This window comes from Peromyscus maniculatus, chromosome 19 (assembly GCF_049852395.1).
Source record: "Peromyscus maniculatus bairdii isolate BWxNUB_F1_BW_parent chromosome 19, HU_Pman_BW_mat_3.1, whole genome shotgun sequence".
Lineage (NCBI taxonomy): Eukaryota > Metazoa > Chordata > Mammalia > Rodentia > Cricetidae > Peromyscus > Peromyscus maniculatus.
The window spans coordinates 22,011,514-22,035,167 of NC_134870.1; the positions used below are offsets into that span (position 1 = coordinate 22,011,514).

Here is a 23,654-nt window from a genome sequence, read left to right on the forward strand (position 1 = left end):
TTTTCTTTCAGGAAAATTATACTTTCTTTGAATAACTATTTTGAGGTTCAGAATTGTAGTGGTTGTTATAATTGCATATTAAGAGTAATGCTGCTTTATTTTAAACCCTTTTTTTGTGGGGGGGTGTTCTGTTTTCTGAATAGGAAGACAGGCAATTGAATAATCAAAAAAAGCCAGCACTGAAAAAATTAACTTTATTGCCTACTGTGGTTATGCACCTTAAAAAGTAAGTATTTTGTTTTCTTGGGAAAAAAAAATTTCCTTTTAATAAAATGATATTCAAGTTGGATGATGGTGGTGCATGCACTCCTTTAATCCCAGCACTCGGGAGGCAGAGACAGGTAGATCTCTGATTTTGAGGCCAGTCTAATCTATAGAGTGAGTTCCTGGGCGACCAAGGCTACAAAGAGAAAAATAACAAGAAGAAAGCAAACAAATTCTGACCTATAAAATTATATTCAACCTGTACACTATTGTTTTAGAACTATTGAATAATTATGGCCTTCTGTTGGACCACAGAAAATTAGAGATGAGTAAATTTTCCTCAATTATGGTTCTTCATAAATCTTTGTTTTTTGAGACAAGATCTCTCTATGTAGCCCTGGCTGTCCTAGAACTTCCAGACTGACTTCAAACTCACAGATATCTGCCCACCTCTGCCTCCTGAGGGCTGTGATTAAAGGCATGCTCTGCCACCACCCAGTTCATGAATTTTTCTTAAGCCTTAGTGCTTTTTGAACAAACAGAAAACTGGTTCTATTAAAGAAAACCTGGAAATTTACTAATTTTATCATTTATAGACAATTGAGACCTTGTAAACTTTATGTATTTTTCCCAAGGTAGTAGGAAACAGCAAGCCTTGGGAGCTATTGCTTGCAGCTTGTCTGTGCTGTAGATTTATCTGACCCTGTTCCTCAGTCATTGCTCTTCTTTAATGGCAGTCTTCACAAGTCCTTGTTGGACAATTCTCTATAAAGTCACAGCCTTGTTTTGATAGTTGAAGAAATGCCTTAGCACACTGGGGATCCAACTAGAAAACTTCTCCATCGCCAAATTTTCTAATTCATTCCATTGCATAAAGCAGAATTTAAATATGGTATTCGATTGAAATATTGTTCCCCCTGCTAGGAAAACTATATTTTCCTTGTTTTCTGTCAGAGAACAGCACAATTCTGTTTTCCCCACTCTGAAATGAACTATAGGTTGTGTGTTTTTTTTTTTTTTTAATAATTTATTTAATTCTACTTTATGGACATTAGTGTGAGGGTGTCAAATCCCCTGGAACTGGAGTTACAGACAGGTGTGAGCTGCCATGTGGGTGCTGGGAATTGAACTCAGGACCTCTAGAAGAGCAACCCGTGCTCTTAACTGCTGAGCCATCTCTCCAGCCTCTTTTTTTTTTTTTAAGTTGTAATAATTGGGCTCTTTTTTTGACTATCTGTATCATTGATACCAGTTTTAATCTGTTTTGTAAAACCTGCATATCTTAGTGAGTTACCTTTGAAGTGTAAGCTAACTTTCATGCTGCTTTTGAAACTAGGAAAGGGGTTGAGTAAATATTGAGTATATAAATAATTTTTTTAAAGCAGTGTTTTTTGAAACATCACTATGTAAGTAAACTCAGAGGGTGATAGACTTGGCATTATTATCACATTTGTCGTCATTATTTCAGGCAGGACCTTAAAGAAACATTTATTGACAGTGGCGTGATGTCTGCCATCAAAGAATGGCTCTCACCTCTACCAGATAGGAGTTTGCCTGCACTGAAGATTCGGGAGGAACTGTTGAAGATTCTGCAAGAGGTTAGCACAGATGACCTAATTCATTAAATATCTAATGTGTTGCTTTTCTGTGGTCAAGACCTGTATTTTGTACCATTTCCTTATAAATTTGTGTAGCTACAGTCTGCCAGAAAGGGGGTTTTGGGAAAAGAGACCATACATAATAAAATGAACATAAAAAGAAAAACCTTGTAAAATTTGGTTAATGACAGTTTTCAAGGAAAGAGTTCTTAGTGTAGCCATGGGTTTCTTGGCAGAGCAGTCCAGTAGTGAGCATGTAGAGAGGTAATTGAAGTAGAAAGTGTACTACATTTAGAGATTATAAACTTGAATTGGAATCTCTAATTGGGTTCCCTTTTTGTATGATTAGGATACCCTGCTTAACATCTGAAGAAACTTGAAAGAACCTCTGTGTGTCAAACACTGTGTTAGATGCTTTGTGTTTGTATTGGCTTATTGGTCTTTCACAATAAACTTGTAAGATAGGGATATTGCCTCCATTTTGTAGATGAGGAAACTAAGACAAGGTACATGATTTATCTAAGGTCATGCAGCTAGCTGGCGGTTGTGCATAGATTCAGGCTTAGGTATGTTGGATTCCAAGGCCTGGGCAGAACTGCTGTCCTCTTAAGTATTCATAGTTGGTATTTCCTTGCATTATTATATTTTACTTCACTAATACTGAAATCTTGACTTTTGATGTCAACACAAAGGATGTTCCATGTCTTTAGAGATCCTGAAAATGGAATTTTGTGTTAGTTCTAATGTGAACAAATAAGGCCTTGAAGATCTCTAAATTAGCATGCCTCCTAGCACCTGAGTAATTAATATGCATGTATTTTGTTAATATTGTGCATGTTTTATGTTAATATGCATGCTTTTGTTCCCCAGCTACCTAGTGTGAGCCAGGAGACCCTGAAGCATAGTGGGATTGGACGAGCAGTGATGTATCTGTATAAACACCCCAAGGAATCAAGGTCCAACAAGGATATGGCAGGGAAATTAATCAGTATGTAAAGTTTGCTTTTTATTTGTCTATAGAGGAAGAGATGTGCATGTGTAAAAACTATATTTTTACCAGTGTTTGTTTAAAATGATTTAGTAAAGTGGAATAGAAGAGTTTCAGTGCCTATGTACAGGTACTAACTTTTCTCTCTTAGGTTTATTTAAATATGCTTTCCGGTATTAACTACAGCAATTAAAAGCATATGTCTTCTAGCTGTGCACCAAGAACATGGGGAGAGGAAAATGCAGGCCCCGGGATTAAACATGCCTAGTTCACAGTCCTGACTCCACCGCCTTCCTGCAAATCCTCGGCTAGTGACTTAATCTTCAAGCTTGGCCTCCACCTCTGTAATAAAGAGGTTTTAGTAATTCTTTGTTTTTTGGGGTTATTATAAAGATTAAATGAGAGGCTATGTAGAGAGCACTACTGTCAAGAAAGCCATTGTTGCTGTGGGTTGCACCTGTTTATGCCAGAGAAGTCTAGGTCCTAACTGAAGGTACATATTGATTATGAACTCTAGGTTTGTTTTCCTCCTTCTTGTGCTCCACATTTTAAAAAGGAATGCTCTATAAATGCCTGTAATACCTGCCCAGTACTAGGGTGTGATTATTTAACAACCCAGGAGAAATGCTGTTTTGTAGACTAAATAATTACTATTTTCCTTACTGCAGACGAGTGGTCTCGGCCTATATTTGGTCTCACCTCAAACTACAAAGGAATGACAAGAGAAGAAAGGGAGCAGAGGGACCTGGAGCAAATGCCTCAGCGACGGAGACTGAGCAGGTATGAGGGAACAGGTAGGAATGCACGCGTGGAATCTCATGTAGTGTGTGGGGGAGGACCTTTCTGGGACACAGTGCTGGAGTGCTAGAGATTGGAGTGTTCTAGCCATTTGCAGAAAACAACTTTCTCAGTCCCAGTTCCAAAACCCTAGGGGGAAAAAATGTTGGTTCAATTTTTCAGTTTTCTGGATACTTCCTTGAGGGCAGGGTTATCAGTTACAAGTATAGTTAGTGTAGATCACCCAGAATGAAACCTGCTTCATGAATGAGTATTAAGGTGAACAGTACTTTAAAAAAGTTTTCAGGCCAGCAAGACAGTTTAGAAGGTAAAGGCAGTTGCTGTGCAAGTCTGGCAACCTGAGTGATCCCAAGAACCCAAGTGAAGTCAGGAAGGAAAGTTACCCTCTGACCACCACTGCACTCCCGCACATGCACACACGTTTTCTGTGATTCGATATAAAGGCACTTACCTTGGTATGAATTTGATAGTTGGATGTGCTTTTCCTAGTTGTAAGGATTTAAGATCCCAGTATCTCACTGTTTGTTCTTTTCCCAGCACTGGTGGTCAGACACCGCGAAGAGACTTGGAGAAGGTGCTGACAGGAGAGGAAAAGTAAGAGTTTTGCCTTGATTTTCCTTAGCATGTATAGAGGATCTCTGGTTTTACTTCATTGTAAGAACAGTATTAAATTATGTGTTCCCATTGATAAAGGGTGATTTTTTTCAATTTATATTGGGTGCTCTGAAAAATTAATAGTTCACTTAACAAGTATTTAGTGGCTGCTTGCTAAGTAATAGAATTCTTTTAATTTAAAGCTTAAAGAATACAAAAGAAACTTAAAAATTTCCCGTGTTGTCACGTATAGTTTCATGAAGGGAGATAGACCAAGATTTGTAGGCACATGTGCCATCCTGGTTTCAGAATGGCGGGGGTGCTGAAGCAGCGGCAGTGTGAGGTGACAGGTGTGGTAAGAGACAGTCCTGGAGATGCAGGTGTGGACCAGCAGGAGCCCAGGGTCAGGCTGTGGAAGGTTTGCTTCTCTTTATAATTCAGCAGAAGGTTTTGAGCCTTTGTGAGAAACTGTCACATTTGATTAGAAGGCATTGTTTGGACAGCTAGAGCAGTGGGCTGAAGGCAGTGATACAGCTAAATGGGGTTAGTCAGAGGGTAGCAGAAGGCTGAGAAGACATTCTAGAGGCAGTGCTTAGAGTTGGTGACATGTTTAGGGAGAAGTTGGCTTACAATTGAAGATTCTAACCAAATATTTAAACCGGAGTATGGAGACAGTGATACTACTGATCACTAAAACTAAGGGTAAGTAGATTTGAAGAAATCAGTAGTAAGTTATTTTTTCAAGCTATTCACTGTGAGTGAGATATTTAATGAGATACTCTTCAACACCATGGGGTCTTGTCATGCTAGACACGACACAGATTTGATGGTTATCTCCATAGCTGAGGGGAATATTCGATTTAGAGCCTAGAATAAGAAGTGAACTAAGCAGTTTGGCAGAGGAGTGTAGCCAAGAGCCAGTAGAGAAGATGTGTTCTTATTCGCTGGGACAGAGCCTGGAGGTAAGAGGATAGATGTTTGCTCCCTACTCCCAGCAGGTATAAGTCTGCTCTCCATACATTAGGGGGAGTTCCTAAAGATTGAATGGCTTAAATGCCCAGGCACTGACAGAAGGGCCCTACTTACTAAGAATTGTAATCTTAGTGTGGCATGGTTATTTTCAATGTTGTCTGAATATAAGCATGAATGAGTACAAGAAAAACTGAGAAATGTGAAGGAGATAAAAGTGTCAGTGTCCTCACTGTGATACACTATATTTTGGAAAGTTGTTACTATTGAGAGAGACACTGGGGTCTCGATTACTTCTTATAACTGCAAGGGAATTTGTAGTGACCTCAAAAAGTTTTCTCCATTAGGTTGTCATTTAGACAACCTAATTTTTCCTCATCGCCTAGTGACTCTTGAGACTAGGTTAGAGAACTTAGGATTTAGAGTATTTGCGTTGGAGAGATGGCTCAAGAGCGCTTGCTGTTATTGCAGAGGACCTACGGTTGGTTGCCAGCTCTCACATTGTGGTTCACACGGTCTGTAACTCCAGTTCCAAGGGACCTGACTTCCTTTTCTAGTAGTACATGTACATATATGAAGACAAATGCTCATATATAGAAATTTAAAAACAAAGTTTTCTTGAGACTAGCCTTGGAAAGGACAGGGCATGATTACATCTGAAGCCAAGGAGAAGCAAGAATTCATATAAAAAGGGAATTGGCATTGAAGAGTGAGTAGTTCACACACTAGCAGTATGATGGTGGGATGACGGGATTGAAACATTGCAGCTGAATGTGATGGGCCTGGGTTTACAAGGGTGAAATCTCGCTTAGACTCCTGTGGCCAGCTAAATAATTAGTTTTTCTTCCCTTCCTCAGGGCTCTTAGACCTGGAGATCCTGGCTTCTGTGCCCGTGCTAGAGTTCCAATGCCGTCAAACAAGGACTATGTCGTCAGGCCCAAGTGGAATGTAGAAATGGAGTCATCCAGGGTGAGTGAGCAGAGGAAGAGCAAAACCATTTGAATTTTCCCCTTTCTTTATGTTTAATAATGTGTGTAGCAGTTATGGTTTATTTCATTCACAAGATCTGTCTTAGGATCTTTTAGGTATTCATTCACTTAAAGAATCATGAGAAATAAAGTTTATCTGCTTTCTCAGAGCCTTCTCTCTCTTTCTCTCCATCTGCTGAAACGTTTGTTGTGAAATTGTCAGAATAAACACTTGCCCTGTCATCAGTGAAGACATTACCCAAATGCTGTTTCTTGGTAATCTTTTTCTCCCATCAAACCACTCTCTCTAGCCTGGTATTCTTAAAAAGGGCCTAAGTCGTTTGGAAAAGCATAAGAGGCGGTTTGCAGAACAGAAGAGGCTCAGCAAAATGCACCGTGCTGTCAAGTTCAGCATTGAAGGCAACAGAATGCCCCTGTAGTCCTGGCCCTGCCAGAGTGTATACAAGAGGTATTCCCAAGGAAGCATGAGCTATGCATGGGCTTGAATTGCCAAGAGAGTATGTGCTTTCTTAGCCAGAAAAGGCCTGGCCTGAATTCAGCTTCTGAATTAATGCTCTTGGGCAGCATTCTAAGACATTAAGGCCTCTGAATCCTTAGGAGTTCACACTGAGGTCCCCTTCTATGTCAGGATCCTAGAGACTAATAGATCATTACTTTCCCAGTAAACATTATATTTTTCCTGATTGTTACCTATTTTTATGAAAAAGTCCTTAAAAATTTGTTTGGTTTTTTTGTGACAGGGTTTCTCTGTGTAGTCTTGACTATCCTCGAACTCACTCTGTAGACCAGGCAGGCCTTGAGCTTGGAGATCTGTCTGCCTCTGTTTCCTGAGTGCTGGGATTAAAGGTGTGCACCACTACTGCCTGCCTGAAAAAAAGCCTTTTTATTTGGGCCAAGAATCTTAGTCTGCATTACAGGCATACAAACTGCTTAGTGGATTTTTTGTGGATGGGAAGTGACTTTTCCTATAGCATTTGTCAAGAATTCTTTATATAAAACATTTTGCTGGGCATGCAGATGCACAGGTATCCATCACCTGGCCATAAGCCGCTGACACTAAGGCCGGAGTGACAGCTTGATGCTGGGTGCAGTGTCTGCTGCTGCTTTTTGTGCTTCTCCCTTAGCTTCCTTCAGTCCACTCATGTGCTGCCACTTGACATTGCTGTGATGTGCAATTAACTATAAACAAGTAAAGGACTTAGTTTTACGCAGAGGACATCTTCCTCTACTTGTACTTCCCTTTTTTCTGGTTTGTTCCATATCTAAATCAGTGTTCATTTCTCCTTGCTATCCCTTTATTAACATTTTTTTTTCCAAGACGGATTTTCTATGTAGCTTTGCACCTTTCCTGGAACTCACTCTAGCCCAGGCTGGCCTTGAACTCACAGAGATCCGCCTGCCTCTACCTTCCGAGTGCTGGGATTAAAGGTGTGTGCTACCACCGCCTGGCAACTGTTTGTTTTTTTAGCTTTATATTTTCTCACTGTACCCTCCCTCATTTTAGCTACTTCATTCATATTTCCTTTCCTAGTTCTTTTGTTTTTGAAAATTGGAAATGACAGTGTAGCCACAAAAATGTAATAAAAATTTGGTGGCCAGTCTGCTCTGGAAGCAGACTCCATGTTTCTAGGGGCTGTGTGCCCATCTACTGTTGTGGCTGGCTGTGAGCCCATATCCTCAGGGGTAGGAGAGCTATCTGTCATTTTTCTCCAGTGTAAGAGAGAGCTTCCTTCCTATATTTCCAGTCATAATTTACTGGTTTTTATCTAGGCCAAAATGTAGCTCTACCAGCCAGACTGACATATCATTTTGTTCATTTCTCATTAATCCACATTGGAGATTTATACTTTTTAAGTGTAATAGTCTTTGTGATTTATGTGACTATGTACTAATTTGTTTATTTCTGATTTTTAAAACTTCTTTATTTTGAGATACAAAATTTTAGCTGGCCCAAAATTTGCTATGTAGAGCACGCTGGCCTCAAACTCACAGAGACCCCTATCTGCCTCTGAATGCTGGAACTATTTACAAAAAAAAAAAAGAAAAATGGCAGAGGCAATGCATATTTTTATCTAAAGTTTTAAAATGCAGGCATTACAAATAAAATTAATATAACATACTCTCAATATAAGTTTACATTTTGGATTATAGCTTTTTGCTCCTTTTTATGCATGCATGAACATTAGCCTTTTTAAAAATTTCAGTCTGCAATGTGATCATACTCTTATAACTTGAGTTTAAAGGTTTGGTTTTAACTTAACATGACAAAAAACCATTTGACTCCCATTCTTAGTGACTTAATGTGTTGTCATATAGTTGTAAACCACCCCCCCCCATTTTTGTTTTGTGTTTTTAGCAGACATTCCTTGCTAGTCTTCTACAGGCTTTTTTTTTTTCCTCTTGATAAAAACATTATGGCTTTCCTAACATCCAAAGGAATGTTACAGAACTGATGAATCAGGAAATGAAGATCATTGGATTTGACGTGTTAGGTACTGGATGTCTGTAATGAACCTTAGATCATTGAGCAACTTTGCAGGTTACATATATGCAGTGAGCAGATGTAGTCTGGCACTAGCCTGGTGTGTCCTTGGTGCTGATGCCAAACAGATCCTGTAGGGTTCAAGCTGTTAGAGAAGATCCTAGGAGTGAGCAAAGAGAAGTCCAGCTTGGTATGTAGAGCTTCAGGGAGCCGGGTAATTGTCAGAGATTGGAGCAGTAAGGCCTCCAACTCCTTGTACAAAAATTAAAGGGATGTTATACTGGTAATGCAACATTTTCTCATCTGACAGTGAATTTTTATGCTGAGAGTACCAGTGCCAACTATTGAATAATGTGGAAATGGGATATTCCTAGAAAACTTCAAGAATGCCATAGAAAGCTGGTTCCTTGACTGGTAAAGAAATAGCTTCATATTAGGGTGAGGCTGAGACCTTGAGTGGACTAAGAAGGCTCATAGTACACAACTTCAGGAGAGTCTTTAGCTTACCTTCTTTGGTGTTTCTGAGACTATAACTTTGGAGGTGATTTAGTAGTAAATATTTGGGGAGAAGTAAAAGAAAAACACCTGTCACTAGTCATTCACCATTCTTTTTTATTTTGTAATATTCTTTGCCAATTCATACATGTACACAAAACATCTTCCTCCCCCCACCCCAACCCCCCAATATCCTCTCCCTTGTCTTTCTGGGTACCCATACACCTTTCCTGCATTCATATCTTCTCCTTCTGTAGATTTTTAGTTTTGGTTTTTAATTTCCTTGTTTGTGCATGTGCTTGCACATGTATGGGTGTGTGTGCCACAATGTACCTCTGGATGTCAGAGTACAACTCTTAGGAGTTGGTTCCCTGCTTCTACCACTTAGGTTCTGAGAATCAAACTCAGGTCATCAGGCTTGGCAGAAAGTGTCTTTACCTGCTGAGCCATCTCACTATCCCCAATTTATATATAGTTTTTGTAAGTCATTGAGTCCAGTTTCTGCTATCTGCTGGAATGCTGGCTGATCCTATTGGCGTAATCTTGGGCAGGTAACCATAGCTGCAATGAGCTCATGAATGAATACAACGCTCATGTCATGTCCACAAGACAGCATTTCACAGCACTCCTCCCCATCTTTTGGCTCTTAACATTCTTTCCACCCCTCTTCCTCTGTGTTCCCTGAGCCTTAGGGGTGTTGATACAGTTATCTATTATATGGCTAACGACTGAACAGTCACTCATTCTCAGCATTTTGACTAATTATGAGTCACTACATTAACTAATGCCCACTGTAGAAAAAAGCTTCTCTGACCAAGACTGAGAGCAGGACTAATGTTAAGAGTATAACCATGGATGTTTAAAGGCACTTTGACAACATGACAGTGTAGCAACACAATAGTAATAGATTCCCCTCCTAGGGCATATGGCCTCCCAAGCTGTGGGTTTTGGTCGGGTTTACAGTACCACGAATAAATTCTCTCAGATGGACTGAGAAAGTGGTTCTGAGAAAGATAGTCATGCCGTTATTGCACCAGTGGCAAGTCGGTATTGTAGCACTCAGGTTTACTGATGGATAATGCCGTGGATGACTGTTTCTCCTCTTTCCCCACTGCCCCATAACCCACACCAGCCTTCATGGCAATGTCGCCAGCAGGGAAGGTCACTCTTCTGTTGCTGTGAAGAGACACCAAGACCTAGGCAACTCTTGTAAAAGAAGGCAATTAATTAGGGGCTTGCTTACATGGTGGCACTCATGGCACTGGAGCATAGCTGAGAGGTAGATCCTAATCCACAGGCAAAGAGAGAATCTGGGCCTGGCATGGGCTTTGGAAACCTCAGAACCCCCCTGCAGTGACACACTTCTTCCTCCAGTAAGGCCACGCCTCCCAATCCTTATAATCCTTTCAAACAGTTCCACTTCCTGGTGACCAAGCATTCAAATACATGAACCTGTGGGTGCCATTCTCATTCAAACCACCACACTCACCATTCTCAACATCTGAATTTTTAGCTACAGTTAGCAAGAACTCACACTGGTCTTTGACATCAGTGATAGACTTTTCCAGATTTATTTTATAAAAGCTGTCAGGTCCTTGGGAACCACATATAAGACATGCAATATTCAAAATATTTTTTAAATATATGTTTTAATAAAGCAAAACAACAACAAAAAACCTCAATTAAGCCTTTAACTGTAAAAGCAAGTAGGAGATGTCCTGTTAGTAGTAGAGACCACCAGGTATAGTTTGCATAGGATTCTGGATCCTGCTGAAGCAGAGCAGAGACTCACCCCAAGGCTGAATCTAGAACTTCAGCACCTCAAGATTTGCCTGTGTTGGTTATGTTTAAAGTCTTTCTCTAATGACTTTTCTTTGTGTTTTTTAGTACCAGCACTGTTTAAAGTCATATGTCAAGTAGTTAGCACATATAGTCAGATGTCATTGATGAAATTCTGTCATCTAGAACTTTCTATGGGCTGTGACAAAATTAAAAATAAAGCATAGACAACAACACAACCAGTTGTCATCACTGAGAGGTCGATAGTTTTTTGTTTTTTTTTTTAAACGCTTGCTCTGTTCTGCTGGTCACCAAAGTATGTTCTGGTTATTGTTAAGCTTCAGGCTCTCTGACTGCTAGGTTTACATATTTCAATAATTTGTTCTTCAATTTTCCCCAATCTTAGTTTCAGGCAACCTCCAAGAAAGGTATCAGTCGACTGGATAAACAGATGAGAAAGTTCACAGATATCAGGAAAAAAAGCAGATCTGCACATGCAGTGAAAATCAGCATCGAAGGCAATAAAATGCCATTGTGACCTTGCCTGGGACACATCCCCATCTCTAAAAAATGCACAATGGACTATCAAGAAAGAAGATACTTTTCAATGTTTTAGTGTGTCTCTACCTGTGGTCGTAGGACTAACGTTTTTCTCCGTTGTATTTAAGACCAGTTGTTGTCTACTTTGTACAGAAGAGTACTACTCCTGCTTCTATAAACTGTACGTAATAAAATTTCATTCTGGTTTTGGGGGGTTGTCTCATCATTGTCTTAGAGAAATTCTCTGTGAGGACAAAAAAAAACAGTCCTTTCTGTTGTGTGTGATATGACGAGGAATTTGTCTGGGCTTTATCCCAGGCTCCCAACAAGGAATATCTCAAACCCTTAGGGTTCTTGAAATATCTTTGTTATACTCTTGATTTGGTTCATTGTAGGCCCCTGAGATTGCTCTGTGGTGGAGGCTGGTCACCAGAAATACGCTTGGGGTAGTCACATTGCCTGTTTGATTAGTCAATCATGCCTTTGTAGTGAGGCCCCAGTAAAGAACTCTGGACGAGCCAGGTGCCGTGCACGCTTGTAATTCCAACATTTGGGAGACTGATGTCGAACTGAGGATCATGAGTCTGAGGCTGGCCTGGATTACATGGCAAGACTTAAATGCTCTGGACACTGCAACTGTGTTGATGTGCCAGGAGAGCAAGGGCACAGAAGCTCTGCATCACCCTCTAGACCACTCCTGAATTTTCATTGACCCGGTTGGCCGAATTTGTGTCTTTTTTAGTAAGACTGGTCATAACTACAATTTTTTATTGAAAGACATAGTACTTTTCTGAGTTATGCGAATCTTTCAGCAAACTGTTAAACCAAGAAGTTCTTGGGAACGTCCCACTTTACAGCCATCCTGGAATGTTGATGGCCTGAAGATAGGACTTGCAGCTCATGTCTGAGGTCGAGGCAGTCTTGTGGAGGAAGCCTGATTCCTAGCACTGTGGATTCTTACATTAACCCTGAGCATTTGGTATCAGAATTGAATTGTGTAGCCCGCTGGAAGTAGAGGCAGGAGGATTGGAAGTTCCCCCACCAGCCTGACACGTAGCAAGACCCTGTTCAAATAAAGATTATGGTATCCCAGTTGGGGTTGAAGTACAACAAACTTACTTCTTGTTTCTCTTAGTAGGGATTTTTTTTTTTAATCTTGGGAGTTAAGCCGTGGAAAGAAAAGGTTAAGAAACTCTTAAATTGAAAGTTACTCAGTTACATATAGCAATTGGGCAAATAGAAAAGGGAGAAACACAGTTTGGGTTTCTTGTTCAATTTTTAGAATTCTTAAAAATCATGAGAGATTTCTGTAGATCAAGGAAGTTTTATCAGTAACCCATTAATTACAAAAAAATCCTTTTTGTAATTAATGTAAAATTAATGTAAAAAAAAACTGACCTCTGGACAGTTGAAGGAATGTGGATTTCATGGACTAAAACTCTGTAAGAACCTCTCAAGCCAGGTGTGGTGGTGCACACTTTTAATCCCAGCACTGGGAGGCAGAGGCAGGAAGATCTCTGAGTTCAAGGCCAACTTGGTCTACATAAAGAGTTTTAGGACAGCCAGAGCTATACAGAGAAACCGTGTCTTGAACCCCCTCCCCCAATAAAAAAGGGGGGCTAGAAGAAAGGACTCAGTGATAAAGAGCACTTGCTGTTCTTGCAGAGGACCTATTCCTAACACCCATGTTGAACAGCTCACAGTTGCCTGCAATTCCAGCATTAGGGGATCCAGCACCCTCCTCTGGCCTCTGCACCTGCACACACATGACTCAGCCGTTAAAGGCGAGGCTCACAACCAGAAAAGTAAAATCTTAAAGCCAGGCCCTATGATTCATGCCTTTAATCCCAGCCTGGTGTACATAGAGAGTTCCAGGACAGCCAGCACTACACAGAGAGACCCTGTCTTCAAAAACCCAAAATGGGGTTGGGGGTGGGGAAGAGCCTGTCAAAGCCCATGAGTACTCTGCATAGGAGAGCAGGTGGGCTGACGCAGAAGGACTCACAAAGCAGCTCAGCACTAGGTGGAGGCAGACCACCCCTAGCATTGTTTGATTCCATTAGCTAAAAGTGATAAAGAGTATATAATGAACCACAAATCAGTTCTAAACATGAACAGGAGGATTTTGAGAATTATTCAAGTTTTGGTGTCTTGGGATGAGCTCCACTTACCACAGTGTTAGGTAAGGTAAATACAGCAAGCAAGTGATGAAACCATACCCTGGAGTTCGAGGGGATGGGAGGTTCTACACTGTTTAAAGAGAAATTACTAAGTTTAAATTATCTTTGCTGTGTGTCTTTTTTAGGGGCGTCCCAAGCCTGACCCATTGCCTTTTTAATTCCTATTTACTGAATCTTCAGAATACCGAAATAGCTCCCATATAATAATACTCGTCAACATTTCCCGTCCTGCCACTTTCATTATGTTCTCTCTATGATTTCTTTTGCAGCCCATGTGAGTAGCTTATAGGCAAGCTTTCCTCTTAAGCTCCAGATATCTAAGCATAACATGGTTTTTAGGGCCTGAATAATGCAGCTCTGTTGGTAGAATGCTTGCTTGGCATGCACCACAGACACCTGGCTACCTAATAAGTATAAAGCCAGCCTGGACAGTTTGTCTCAGGACTGGCCATGTTAATTTTGACCTCTTGTATGGAATGTTGCCTAGTCACTCAGGTTTTTTTGTAAAATATTTTCATTTTGGTAAAAGATTTGTATCTGAACTATACAGTTGAGGTGCATTGGCTGAATTCATATTGTGAAAAGCCATCTCCAGAAATCTTCGTCTTAACACAATTTAGCTGTAGGCTGGGCATGGTGTCATGCACCTTTAATCCCAGCACTAAGGAGGCAGAGGCAGGAGGAGCTCTGAGTTCAAAGCCATCTTAGTCTATATAGTGAGCTCCAGGACAGCTAAGTCTGCAAAAATCCTGCCTCAAAATGAACAAACAAAACCCTTAGCTTCTTCCAGCTCTTGACAACTTCATTCTGCTTTCTGCCTCTTATTTAGACTATTCTAGGAACCCACTTTTTAATTTATTATGAATGGGGACACCTGTACCATGGTATGCTTATGGAAAATCATGAGTTTATGGAGTTCTTGCCTTCCACTTTTACGTAGATTCTAAGGATGAACAGGTTACAAGACTTGCAGCAAGCACTTTGACCACTGAATTATCTTACCAGCCTTTTTAGATATACATGTATAAATGCCTTGTCAGATGCATGATTTACAAATAGTCTCTCCTGTCCTTTTGACTCTTGATCATGTTCTTTGGTACAAAAGTAATTTTAATTTTGATGTAACTTATTTCCTATGCTGTGGTATCACCAAATGAGTTACATAGCTTTATGTAAGAGCTATGTAAAAAAGATTTTGATCCATTTTTGAGATAATTGTTATAAAAGGGTCTGCTTTTATTCTTAGGAATATGGATTTCCTTACATCATTTGTTGAAAAGATTGTCCCTTCCGCATTGATGGCTCTGGATCCCTTCTCAAAACTGATTTGGCTGTCTGTATGAGGGTTTATTTCTGTATTTTACTTCATTCCTTTTGATGTTTTGTTCTTTCTAAACCCATGATACTGTTTTGGCTACTGGAGCTTCATAGTAAATTCTGAAGTAATATATGATCTATTCACTTTTCAACATTGTTTTGGTTGTTTGGGGTTCCTTGAAATTAAGAGAAAAAATTGTATGGATGTGTGCAGGCATATGCCACAGCTGCATGTGGAAGTCAGAGGATGACTTTTGGGAGTAGGTTCTTCGGCCTGAGTTCTGTGGTCATCAGGCTTGCACAGCAGACACTTACCTGAAGAACCATCTTCTTGTCCCCTCTGCTTTTCTATTCGGTATTGTTTTGGCTATCTGGGGTTCCTTGAGGTTTTATATGAATTCTAGGGTGACTACTCTGTAGCCATCAATGGATTTTTAACAGATTGTTTTAAATCTGCCATTTGAAGTAGTACTGAGTTTTAACAATTATAAGTATTCTGGTCCTCAACCAGAAAATGTCTTTCCATTTGAAGTCCGTGGTTGAATTTATTCCTAAGTGTTTTAATTCTTTGTGATGTTATTCTAAATTGAATAATTTTCTTAATGTCCATTTAAGATCATTGTTCTTTAGTATGAGCAAATGGAACAGGTAATTTTATCTCTTCCTTCCTATTTGGATACCTTACTTCCTCTTCTTGCCTGATTGTTAGAATTTCTAGTAGAACGTTGAATACAAGTGATGAAAATGGACATTCTTGTTTTCTTGGCTTTAAAGAAAAGGCTTTGTCTTTATTCACTGAGTATTGTAGACTTTTGTGTTTTTGTCTTTACTTCTACTTTTAATTTATTGAGTTTTTATCACGACAGGATATTGAATTTTGTGAAATGCTTTTTCTGTATCATTTGAAATCATTGTGGATTTTTCTTCATCTTGATACCATGTATTTCACTGTGTGTGTGTTTGTGTGTGTGTGTGTGTGTGTGTGTGTGTGTGTGTGTGTGTGTGTGTTTTCAATTATACATATGTATGCATGAGTGCCTGTTGCACAGGTGCTCATTTCTTGTTTTCTGAGTCAGGGTCTCTCACTGTCCTGGAACTCTCCAAATAGGCTTGGCTGGCTGGCCAGTAAGGCCCAGGCATCCACCTTTCTCTGCTTCCCTGTGTTGGGATTATAAATGTACTCCATCACATGTGAATTTTCCTAGATCCTGGGGGCTCGAACTCATGTCCTCCTGCTTATAAGGCAATCTACTTTTACAAACTGAGCTATCACCCCAACCCATCCTCGATTTTTGGTATTGTTGTTATGCCACATCATCCTAACATTCTGTCAGCAGTTCCTTTTTAATTGTGACATAATACCTAATACTTTTTGAAAAAGTTTTATTTTATTTTATGTGTGTGGATATCTACTTACATGTATATATGTGTGTTCACCGTATGTGTGCCTGGTGCCCATAGAGACCGTAAGAGGTACTAGAGTTGGAACTAGAGTTAATAAGATGGTTGTCATCTGCCATGCAGGTGCTGGGAATTAAACCTGGGATCCTCTGCAAGAGCAGCCAGCGTTCTTGACCACTGAGCCATCATCTCTCCAACCCCACATAATCCCTTTAATGTGTTGTTGAATTCTGTTTGCTAGTAATTTTTTAAGTTACATTTAGTGTGTGTGTGTGATTGTGTAGCAGAGGATAATATGAGTCAGTTTTCATTCTACCTTGTGGGTTCTGAAGATCAAACTCAGGTTACCAGGCTTGGTAGTCCATGTTAGGCTTTTTTTGTTGTGATTATGGTTTTGTTTTGTTTTTAAGGATTTTTGTAGCACTTTGAACTGTAGTTTTATTGTTGTACCTGTTTGGTTTTGGTATCAGGGTAGTGCTGGCCTCATACTTTGGAAATGCTTCCTCCTTTGCAAGTTTTCAGAATAATTTGTCAGAATTAATTTTAATTTGGCCAGGCATGGTAGTGCATGCCTTTAATTCCAACACTTGGGAGGCAGAGGCAGGAGGATCTCTGAGTTCAAGGCCAGCCTGGTCATCCAAGACTCTATGTCGAGAACCTGTCTCAAATAGAAAAAAAAATACTGTTCTTTAAATGGTTGGTAGAATTTACTGTCATGTGGTCCTGAGCTTTCCTTTGCTGGGAAGGTTCTGATAGTAGATGTAATCTTACTAGTTAGAGGGCTGCCTATGTAGATTTATATTTCTTCATGAATCAAAGTTGGTGGTTTTTCTATTTCATCTATTATCCAGTGGATATATTGATGAGATACAGTTTATAGTGCTTCATTTTCATTCTTGGAAAACCTGTCATGATATCCCCACCCCTTTTAAAGGTACATCACTGTGTGTATGTGTATTCACATGTATTCACGTGTGTGCACATATATATGCAGGGGACAGGGTCTCTTCCTTTATCTCTACTTTATTTATTGAATATAGAGCCCCCAACTGGCTAGACCAGTTAGTCATGTTGCCCTAGGGATCCCCCATCTCTGTCTCTTAAGTCCTGGGATTACAGAGAGCCATAACCCTGCTTAGATTTTTCCAAGGATCCGAACTCATTTTATCTACTAAGCCATCTCCCTAGCCCAGTGTCCTCATTGGTTTTTAACTTTAGTTAGTTGAGCTTTTTTCCCCTTTCCTAGCCAATGTAGCTGAAAGTTTGTCAGTTATGTCAGTTATTTGAAAGACCAGTTGTTGATTGTGTTATTTTTCCTCTGATCTGTTTGCTTGCTTGCTTGCTCTTTTCCTTGTTCCTTGCAGAATAAAATTCAGCTATTGAGAACCTTGCTGCATAGCCATAAATTTCAGCATTGCTTTTGGTGTACCCCAACACTTCTGCTATTTTGTGGGTTGTTTGTTTGTTTGTTTGTTTGTTTGTTTGTTTCAGGGAGTGTTCTAATTTCCCTGGTGATTTCTTCTTTCAACCATCAGTTGTTTAAAAATGTCCTATTTAGCTGGGTGGTGGTGGCGCACGCCTTTAATCCCAGCACTTGGGAGGCAGAGGCAGGCTAATTTCTGAGTTTGAGGCCAGCCTGGTCTGCAGAGTGAGTTCCAGGACAGCCAGGGCTACACAGAGAAACTCTGTCTGGGGTGAGGGTCCTATTTATTTAACACGTTTGTGGGGTTTGTAGTTTCCCTTAATGTGTTAAGGCTCTTTGTGTCCCTGATGTATCTGGGGAAGTGTTCCACATGCACTTGACAAAAATGTGTTTTCTGCTTATTGGGTGATGTGCTCTGTATATGTGTTTTGAAGTCCAAATAGTCTGTGGTGGTGTTCAAGTTTTGTTTTTTCTTGTTTATCTGCCTTACTATTCTATATGTAACCCTTGAACAGTTTTATTTCTTCCATAGTTCTCTGTCAATATTTCCTTTATACACTTAGCAATTTTAGTTGGCATGTCTTTATTGATAATTGCTGTGTCTGATTGGTGATATAAATATCCTTATTTCATTATGTAATTGCCTTTGTCTCTTGAAGCAGCTTTGACTGAAGTCCTTTTTTTTCCTGTGTCTTGTGTGCTACTTCCCTCTTTGGGTTACTATAGTTGAATGGGACATACTTTTCATTCTATCAATTTAGTGTGTTTACTTCTAAAGTGAGTCTCCTGTATAAAATATATAGTTGAATCTTGGGTCTTGAACATATTCTTCCAAGCTGTATATTCTACTTGGTAACTAAATCCATTGACAAAGTAACTATTGTAACTATTAAAGGAAAGGGCTCACTCTTGCCATTTTGTTGTTCTCTATGTCTTACAGTTTTTTGCCCTTCATTTCTTCTTTTACTGGTGTGTGTGTGTGTGTGTGTGTGTGTGTGTGTGTGTGTGTGTGTAGTTGATATTTATAGTGGCTTGTTTGATTTACTTTCATTTCTTTTTGTGTATATTATATATGCGGTTTTTATGAGGTTTACATGAAACATCCTAAAGTTACAACAATCTATTTTAAACTAATAGCTTCCATCACATACAAAGCTTCTTCTCTTTATAGCTCTATTCCCCTTTTTTACATTATCAATGTCACAAATAGCATAATGTGTGTCCAAGAACCAGTTTATAACTTTCTATGCTTTTCTATTTTAAATAATGTTAAAGAATAAAAAGAGTTGTGAACCAAAATTACTATAGTACTAGTTTTTCTGTTTGTGTGTTTATTATTAGAGGAAAATTTTATATTCTTATATAGCTTTGAGTTTATGCCTGGTATTTCTTTACAACTTGAAGGATTCCCTTCTGTATATTTTTTTTAAATTTATTTATTATGTGTACAGTGTTCTGTCTGCATGTATCCCTATATGCCATTAGAGGGCACCAGATCTCATTACAGATGGTTGTGAGCCACCATGTGGTTGCTGGGAATTGAACTCAGGACCTCTGGAAGAGCAGCCAGTGTTCTTAACCCCTGAGCCATCTCTCCAACCCCTTTCTTCTGTATTTCTTAAAGGTAGGTCTGGTGATAATGAACTTCCTCTGCTTTCTTCATTTCTCCCTCACTAAAAATACATATTATTTCATGTGTGTGTGATGTATGTATGCAAGGGCACTGCATAGCATATGTAAAAGTCAGAGGACAACTTTGTAGAATCAGTTCTCTCCTGCCTTTCATGGATTCTAAGCATTGAACTCATTGTTTTAGGCTGGCACAGTTAACACATTACCTACTGAGTCCAGCAGCCCTCTGTTTCCCCTGTCCTCTCACTCCTTTTTGAAGACCAGTTATTGTGTGACAGATGTTTCTGGGGAGATGTAACACACACCTGTCTGCTCACCACAGATAGAGAGCCCATGACAGACCAAAAATATGGATACCACTGAAATCCAACTTGGTGAACCAGTGAGTTTTATTGAGGTCACAGGAGCAGAAATGACTCAAAGACAGCTGCATGACCAAAGCCCACTCAGCATGGGTGACAGCTCACAAAAGCTGAGAACTCAACAGGTTAGAGAGTGTCCTTACCAATCTAAGGCCCTTCTTCCAGACAGCTCAACCAGTCTCTACTCCAGACAGCTGGTCTGGTCTAAGTCTTCTTTGCAGCTTGGCCTCTCTCAGTCATCTTTGCAGCTTGGCTCATCCGAGAGTGACGCTCAGCCAACCTTATTTATGCCTGGAATGAAAGGGCCTAATAAATCTGGTCAGTCTCAGAGACTTCTTGAAGCTATTTTGAGTTATTTGCTTTCTGTTTTAAGGACCTTCCCTGGGAGATGGAATGTGTCAATCTCAGAGGAAACTGCTACGCAACACCCATAAATCTGGGGCATTTCAATACTTGGTCTGCAGTTGGTGGCTGTTTGTGGAAGGTTAAGAAGTGTGACCTTGCTGGAAGTATATTACTGGAGGTGGGCTTTGAGGTTTCAAAGGACTCATGCCATTTTGAGTTACCACCTTCTGTTTGCTGCTCATGGTTCAAGATGCGCACTTTCAGCTGCTCCTCATGCCTGTCACCTGCTGTCATGACTTTGTCATCATGGATTCCAACCCTCTGAAACCGTAAGCCCAAAATAAACCACCTACAAGTTGCCTTGGTCATGGAGTTTTATCACAATAGAAAAGTAATGTAGTTGGTACCAAGAGAGGGGTATTACTGTGATAGACTTTGACCATGTGGTTTGGAGCAATGTGAAAGCCTTTGGAACTCTGGACTAGAAAAGCCATTGGATGCAGTAAGCAGAGCTTAATGGGCCATTCTAGTAGGAACTTTAATGAAAGTAGCGTGAACTATAGTGGCCTACCTCACAAGTTCTCAGAGGGGAACAATATAAGCAACTGAGTTGGAGACCATTCTTATAATATTTGGCAAAGAATATGGTGGCCTTCTCTTTTTGTAAGAACTTTCCTGAGGTTCAATTTAAAAGGAATAGACTAATGTCTTTGACAGAGGAGATTTCAAAACAGCCTAATAAACTAACTCTGTTTTGTGGTTATTAGAAATTGTTTTTTTGCAGGTCTACAATGAAGAGCAAATAGGGCAGAAAGAAAGACAAAATGTAAAGCTTGGAGAGGAAAAGGATACTGGCAAAGATAATGTTATAGTCAAGGCTTGTGCTAGAAGACAGACTGTAACTGTTAAGGGAGGCCAAATCTGCATTGGAATGGCTGCCCTCTTGCCAAGACCTCACTCAGCTGAACTTCCAACTTGTGAAAGGAAAAGACCTAAGGAATTAACAAAATGTCAGTGTCAGCCATCGAGTTCTGGCTTAGAGTCATGAAGGACACACACGTAAAGGAGTTGTAGAATCTGCCTCCACAGTCAAGGAGAGCCACTGGGGCCAGGCATGTGGAAGTCAAGTGTGAATTGCACGGAAGACCACAAGATGTTAGAGGTGCCAGAGCCAAGGCATATCTGCCAAGGAGAGCTTCATACAAAAAGTGGAACCCACCTGAGAAAGAAAGATCTGTCTTAGAGGCAGCAAAGCCAAAAGGGGAGGGCCATTTAAGCCCTTTGACATCAGACATGGAGCTACAGGATTTGGAGGTTTGCCCTGCTGTGTTTTGGCCTTCCTTTGGTGCAGTATTTCTTCACTATGCTGTGATTCCTCAATTTTGGAATGGTAATATATATTCTGTGCCATTGTATGTTGGAAGTATGTAATTGCTTTTGATTTTTCAGGGGGTTCCAATTAAAAAATTCCCTTGAGTCTCAGAAACTTTGGACTTTTAAAGTGTGTTGAGACTGGAAGACTATGGGGACTTTTGAAGTTTGACTAAATGCATTTTGCACTATGATGTGGCCATAAGCCTGTGTGTGCCATGGAGTGGAATGTGGTGATTTGAATGAGATGTCCTCCAGAAGCTGAAGGCATTTGAAAACTTGGTCCACAGTTGGTGGCTGTCTCTATAGAGTTAGGAGGTGCGGCCTTCCTGGAAGAAATATAGCACTGGGGTGGGCTTTGAGGTTTCAAAAGATTGATGCCATTTTGAGTTAGCTCTCTCTTGTTTCCTCTTGCAGATAAAGATGTGAGCTCTCAGCTGCTGTTTCTGCCTGCCATCTGCTACCTGAAAAATTTCTGTACCCTGATATTAAGCCTCTCTGCTGACACCGTAATCCAAATCAAACCGAATTAACAATTAAAAGTCTGGGTTTAATGAGTAAAATGCTCTCAGATGATTTTTCGACCCCCAGAGAGGAGACGGGAAGAAGAGACCAAAAAAACCACATGGCCATTCTCTGGGGGACAGTTTACACTTACCCTGTAAGTGTGGTCTTGAGCATCTCCAGGGAAAGAGCCAACTTCCAGCAGGTTTTCTGAGATGGGGCAGGGTTTGGAGATAGAGCTAGAGATGGGGGGATGGGGGACTGAGGTGGAGCTTCCACCTGAACATCCCACACTCTGGCTATATGGATGCTGGTTTATGTCCAGCTACTTCCTGCAGTCATTGGACGATGCAGGGACGGGGAGTTGGGAGTCAGTGGGCTCACTCTCAGTGGGAGGTATAGGTTTCGAGGGATCTAGTTAACTGCCATCCTGGAGACCTCAGGAATCTGTTGCTGGAGAGCTTCTCTCCAGGTTCCCCAAGCCCCGCAGTCCCACAATCCACTTATAAAACAATCACTCAGACACTTGTATCACTTATAAACTGTATGGCCGTGGCAGGCTTCTTGTTAACTGTTCTTATATCTTAAATTAACCCATTTTTATAAATCTATAGCTTGCCACGTGGCTGGTGGCTTACCGGCTTCTTTACATGCCCTTCTCCTGGCGGTGGCTGCAGTGTCTCTCCCTCCTTCTTCCTGTTTCCCCAATTTTCCTCTCTCTTTGTCCCACCTATACTTCCTGCCTGGTCACTGGCCATCAGTGTTTTATTTACATAGAGTAATATCCACAGCACTTCCCCTTTTCTTCTTTTTTTAAAAAGGAAGGTTTTAACTTTAACATAGTAAAATTACATATAACAAAACAATTATCGAGCAAGAATTACAGTTACAATATTAAAGAAGTTGTCCTATCTATCTTATATTTGTGAGTTTAAGGTTTTATATCTAACTTATCTTTTATCATAACTGAGGAAATTACAACTATCTAGTTTTTAACCACATCAAAGACCTGAGAAGGAAGATAATGGTACCTGAGAAATGGTAGATGGATGCAAGCAACTTTTGGGAATCTTGAAAGAGTAGACCAAGACAGCTGGCAGCCTGGACAGTCACTTAATGTTTTTCAGCATTGTTGGTGCATTTAAATTGGCTACAGGCCTAGAGTATCTGACAGACCATTTTTAGAAGCAGGAATTTTGAGAGACCATCTTACCCTGTCTTGGCAGAGTACAGTGGGGAAGGTTTCTATCCATCCTGTAAAGGTGTCAACAAAGGTTGATAACAGCTTTTTATGAGTGGGCATGTGTCCTCAAAGCTGGTGCAGAGGCTGACATATCTGGAGGGACCCCTGTGGGTTGGCCTTGGCACAGGTCTGGCAGGAAGAGTGAACCTGTGAAATACTAGCTCAAGGATGGTTGGGGTCAAAGAGGTGCTGTAAGAAAAGGAACAAAGCTTTGGGGCCTATGTGTAAGGTCTGGTGGATGTCTGAAATGATGGACAATGCCTGGTCCTGAGGGAGGACCATCCATCCTTTGTCTGTGTGGCCCCTTTTTAGGAGTTTGTCCCTTTCCTCTGGTTGATAACAGGGCTGATAGGAGGGTATCAAAAACAAAATATGTTCTGTTGGTCCAGAGGAGCTGGAGGCCAATTCCTGGGCTACTGAGTCAGCCTTGGCATTGCCTA

General features: G+C 40.4%; 1 protein-coding gene across 9 annotated transcripts in view; it reads left to right on the forward strand.

Annotated features, from left to right (window-relative positions):
- Window positions 1-22,030, forward strand: part of Iws1 (interacts with SUPT6H, CTD assembly factor 1) — a 44,137-nt gene extending 22,107 nt beyond the window's left edge. Inside the window, exons 8-17 of one of the 9 annotated variants that reach the window (XR_013046008.1) lie at window positions 144-226; window positions 1,673-1,802; window positions 2,673-2,790; window positions 3,459-3,570; window positions 4,126-4,182; window positions 6,009-6,120; window positions 11,303-11,617; window positions 20,125-20,425; window positions 20,864-21,486; window positions 21,885-22,030. Coding sequence is in view for 4 of the 9 variants with exons in the window: in XM_042264293.2 (XP_042120227.1) it covers window positions 144-226; window positions 1,673-1,802; window positions 2,673-2,790; window positions 3,459-3,570; window positions 4,126-4,182; window positions 6,009-6,120; window positions 20,125-20,421 (909 nt within the window). In the remaining 5 variants the exon portion in view is untranslated. Of the gene's footprint in view, window positions 1-143; window positions 227-1,672; window positions 1,803-2,672; window positions 2,791-3,458; window positions 3,585-4,125; window positions 4,183-6,008; window positions 6,121-6,430; window positions 6,589-11,302; window positions 11,648-20,124; window positions 21,487-21,884 lie in introns of those variants that run through there. The other 8 variants (XR_013046007.1, XR_006065897.2, XR_013046006.1 and 5 more) reach the window with 8 other exon arrangements.
- The last annotated feature ends 1,624 nt before the right edge of the window (window positions 22,031-23,654 follow it).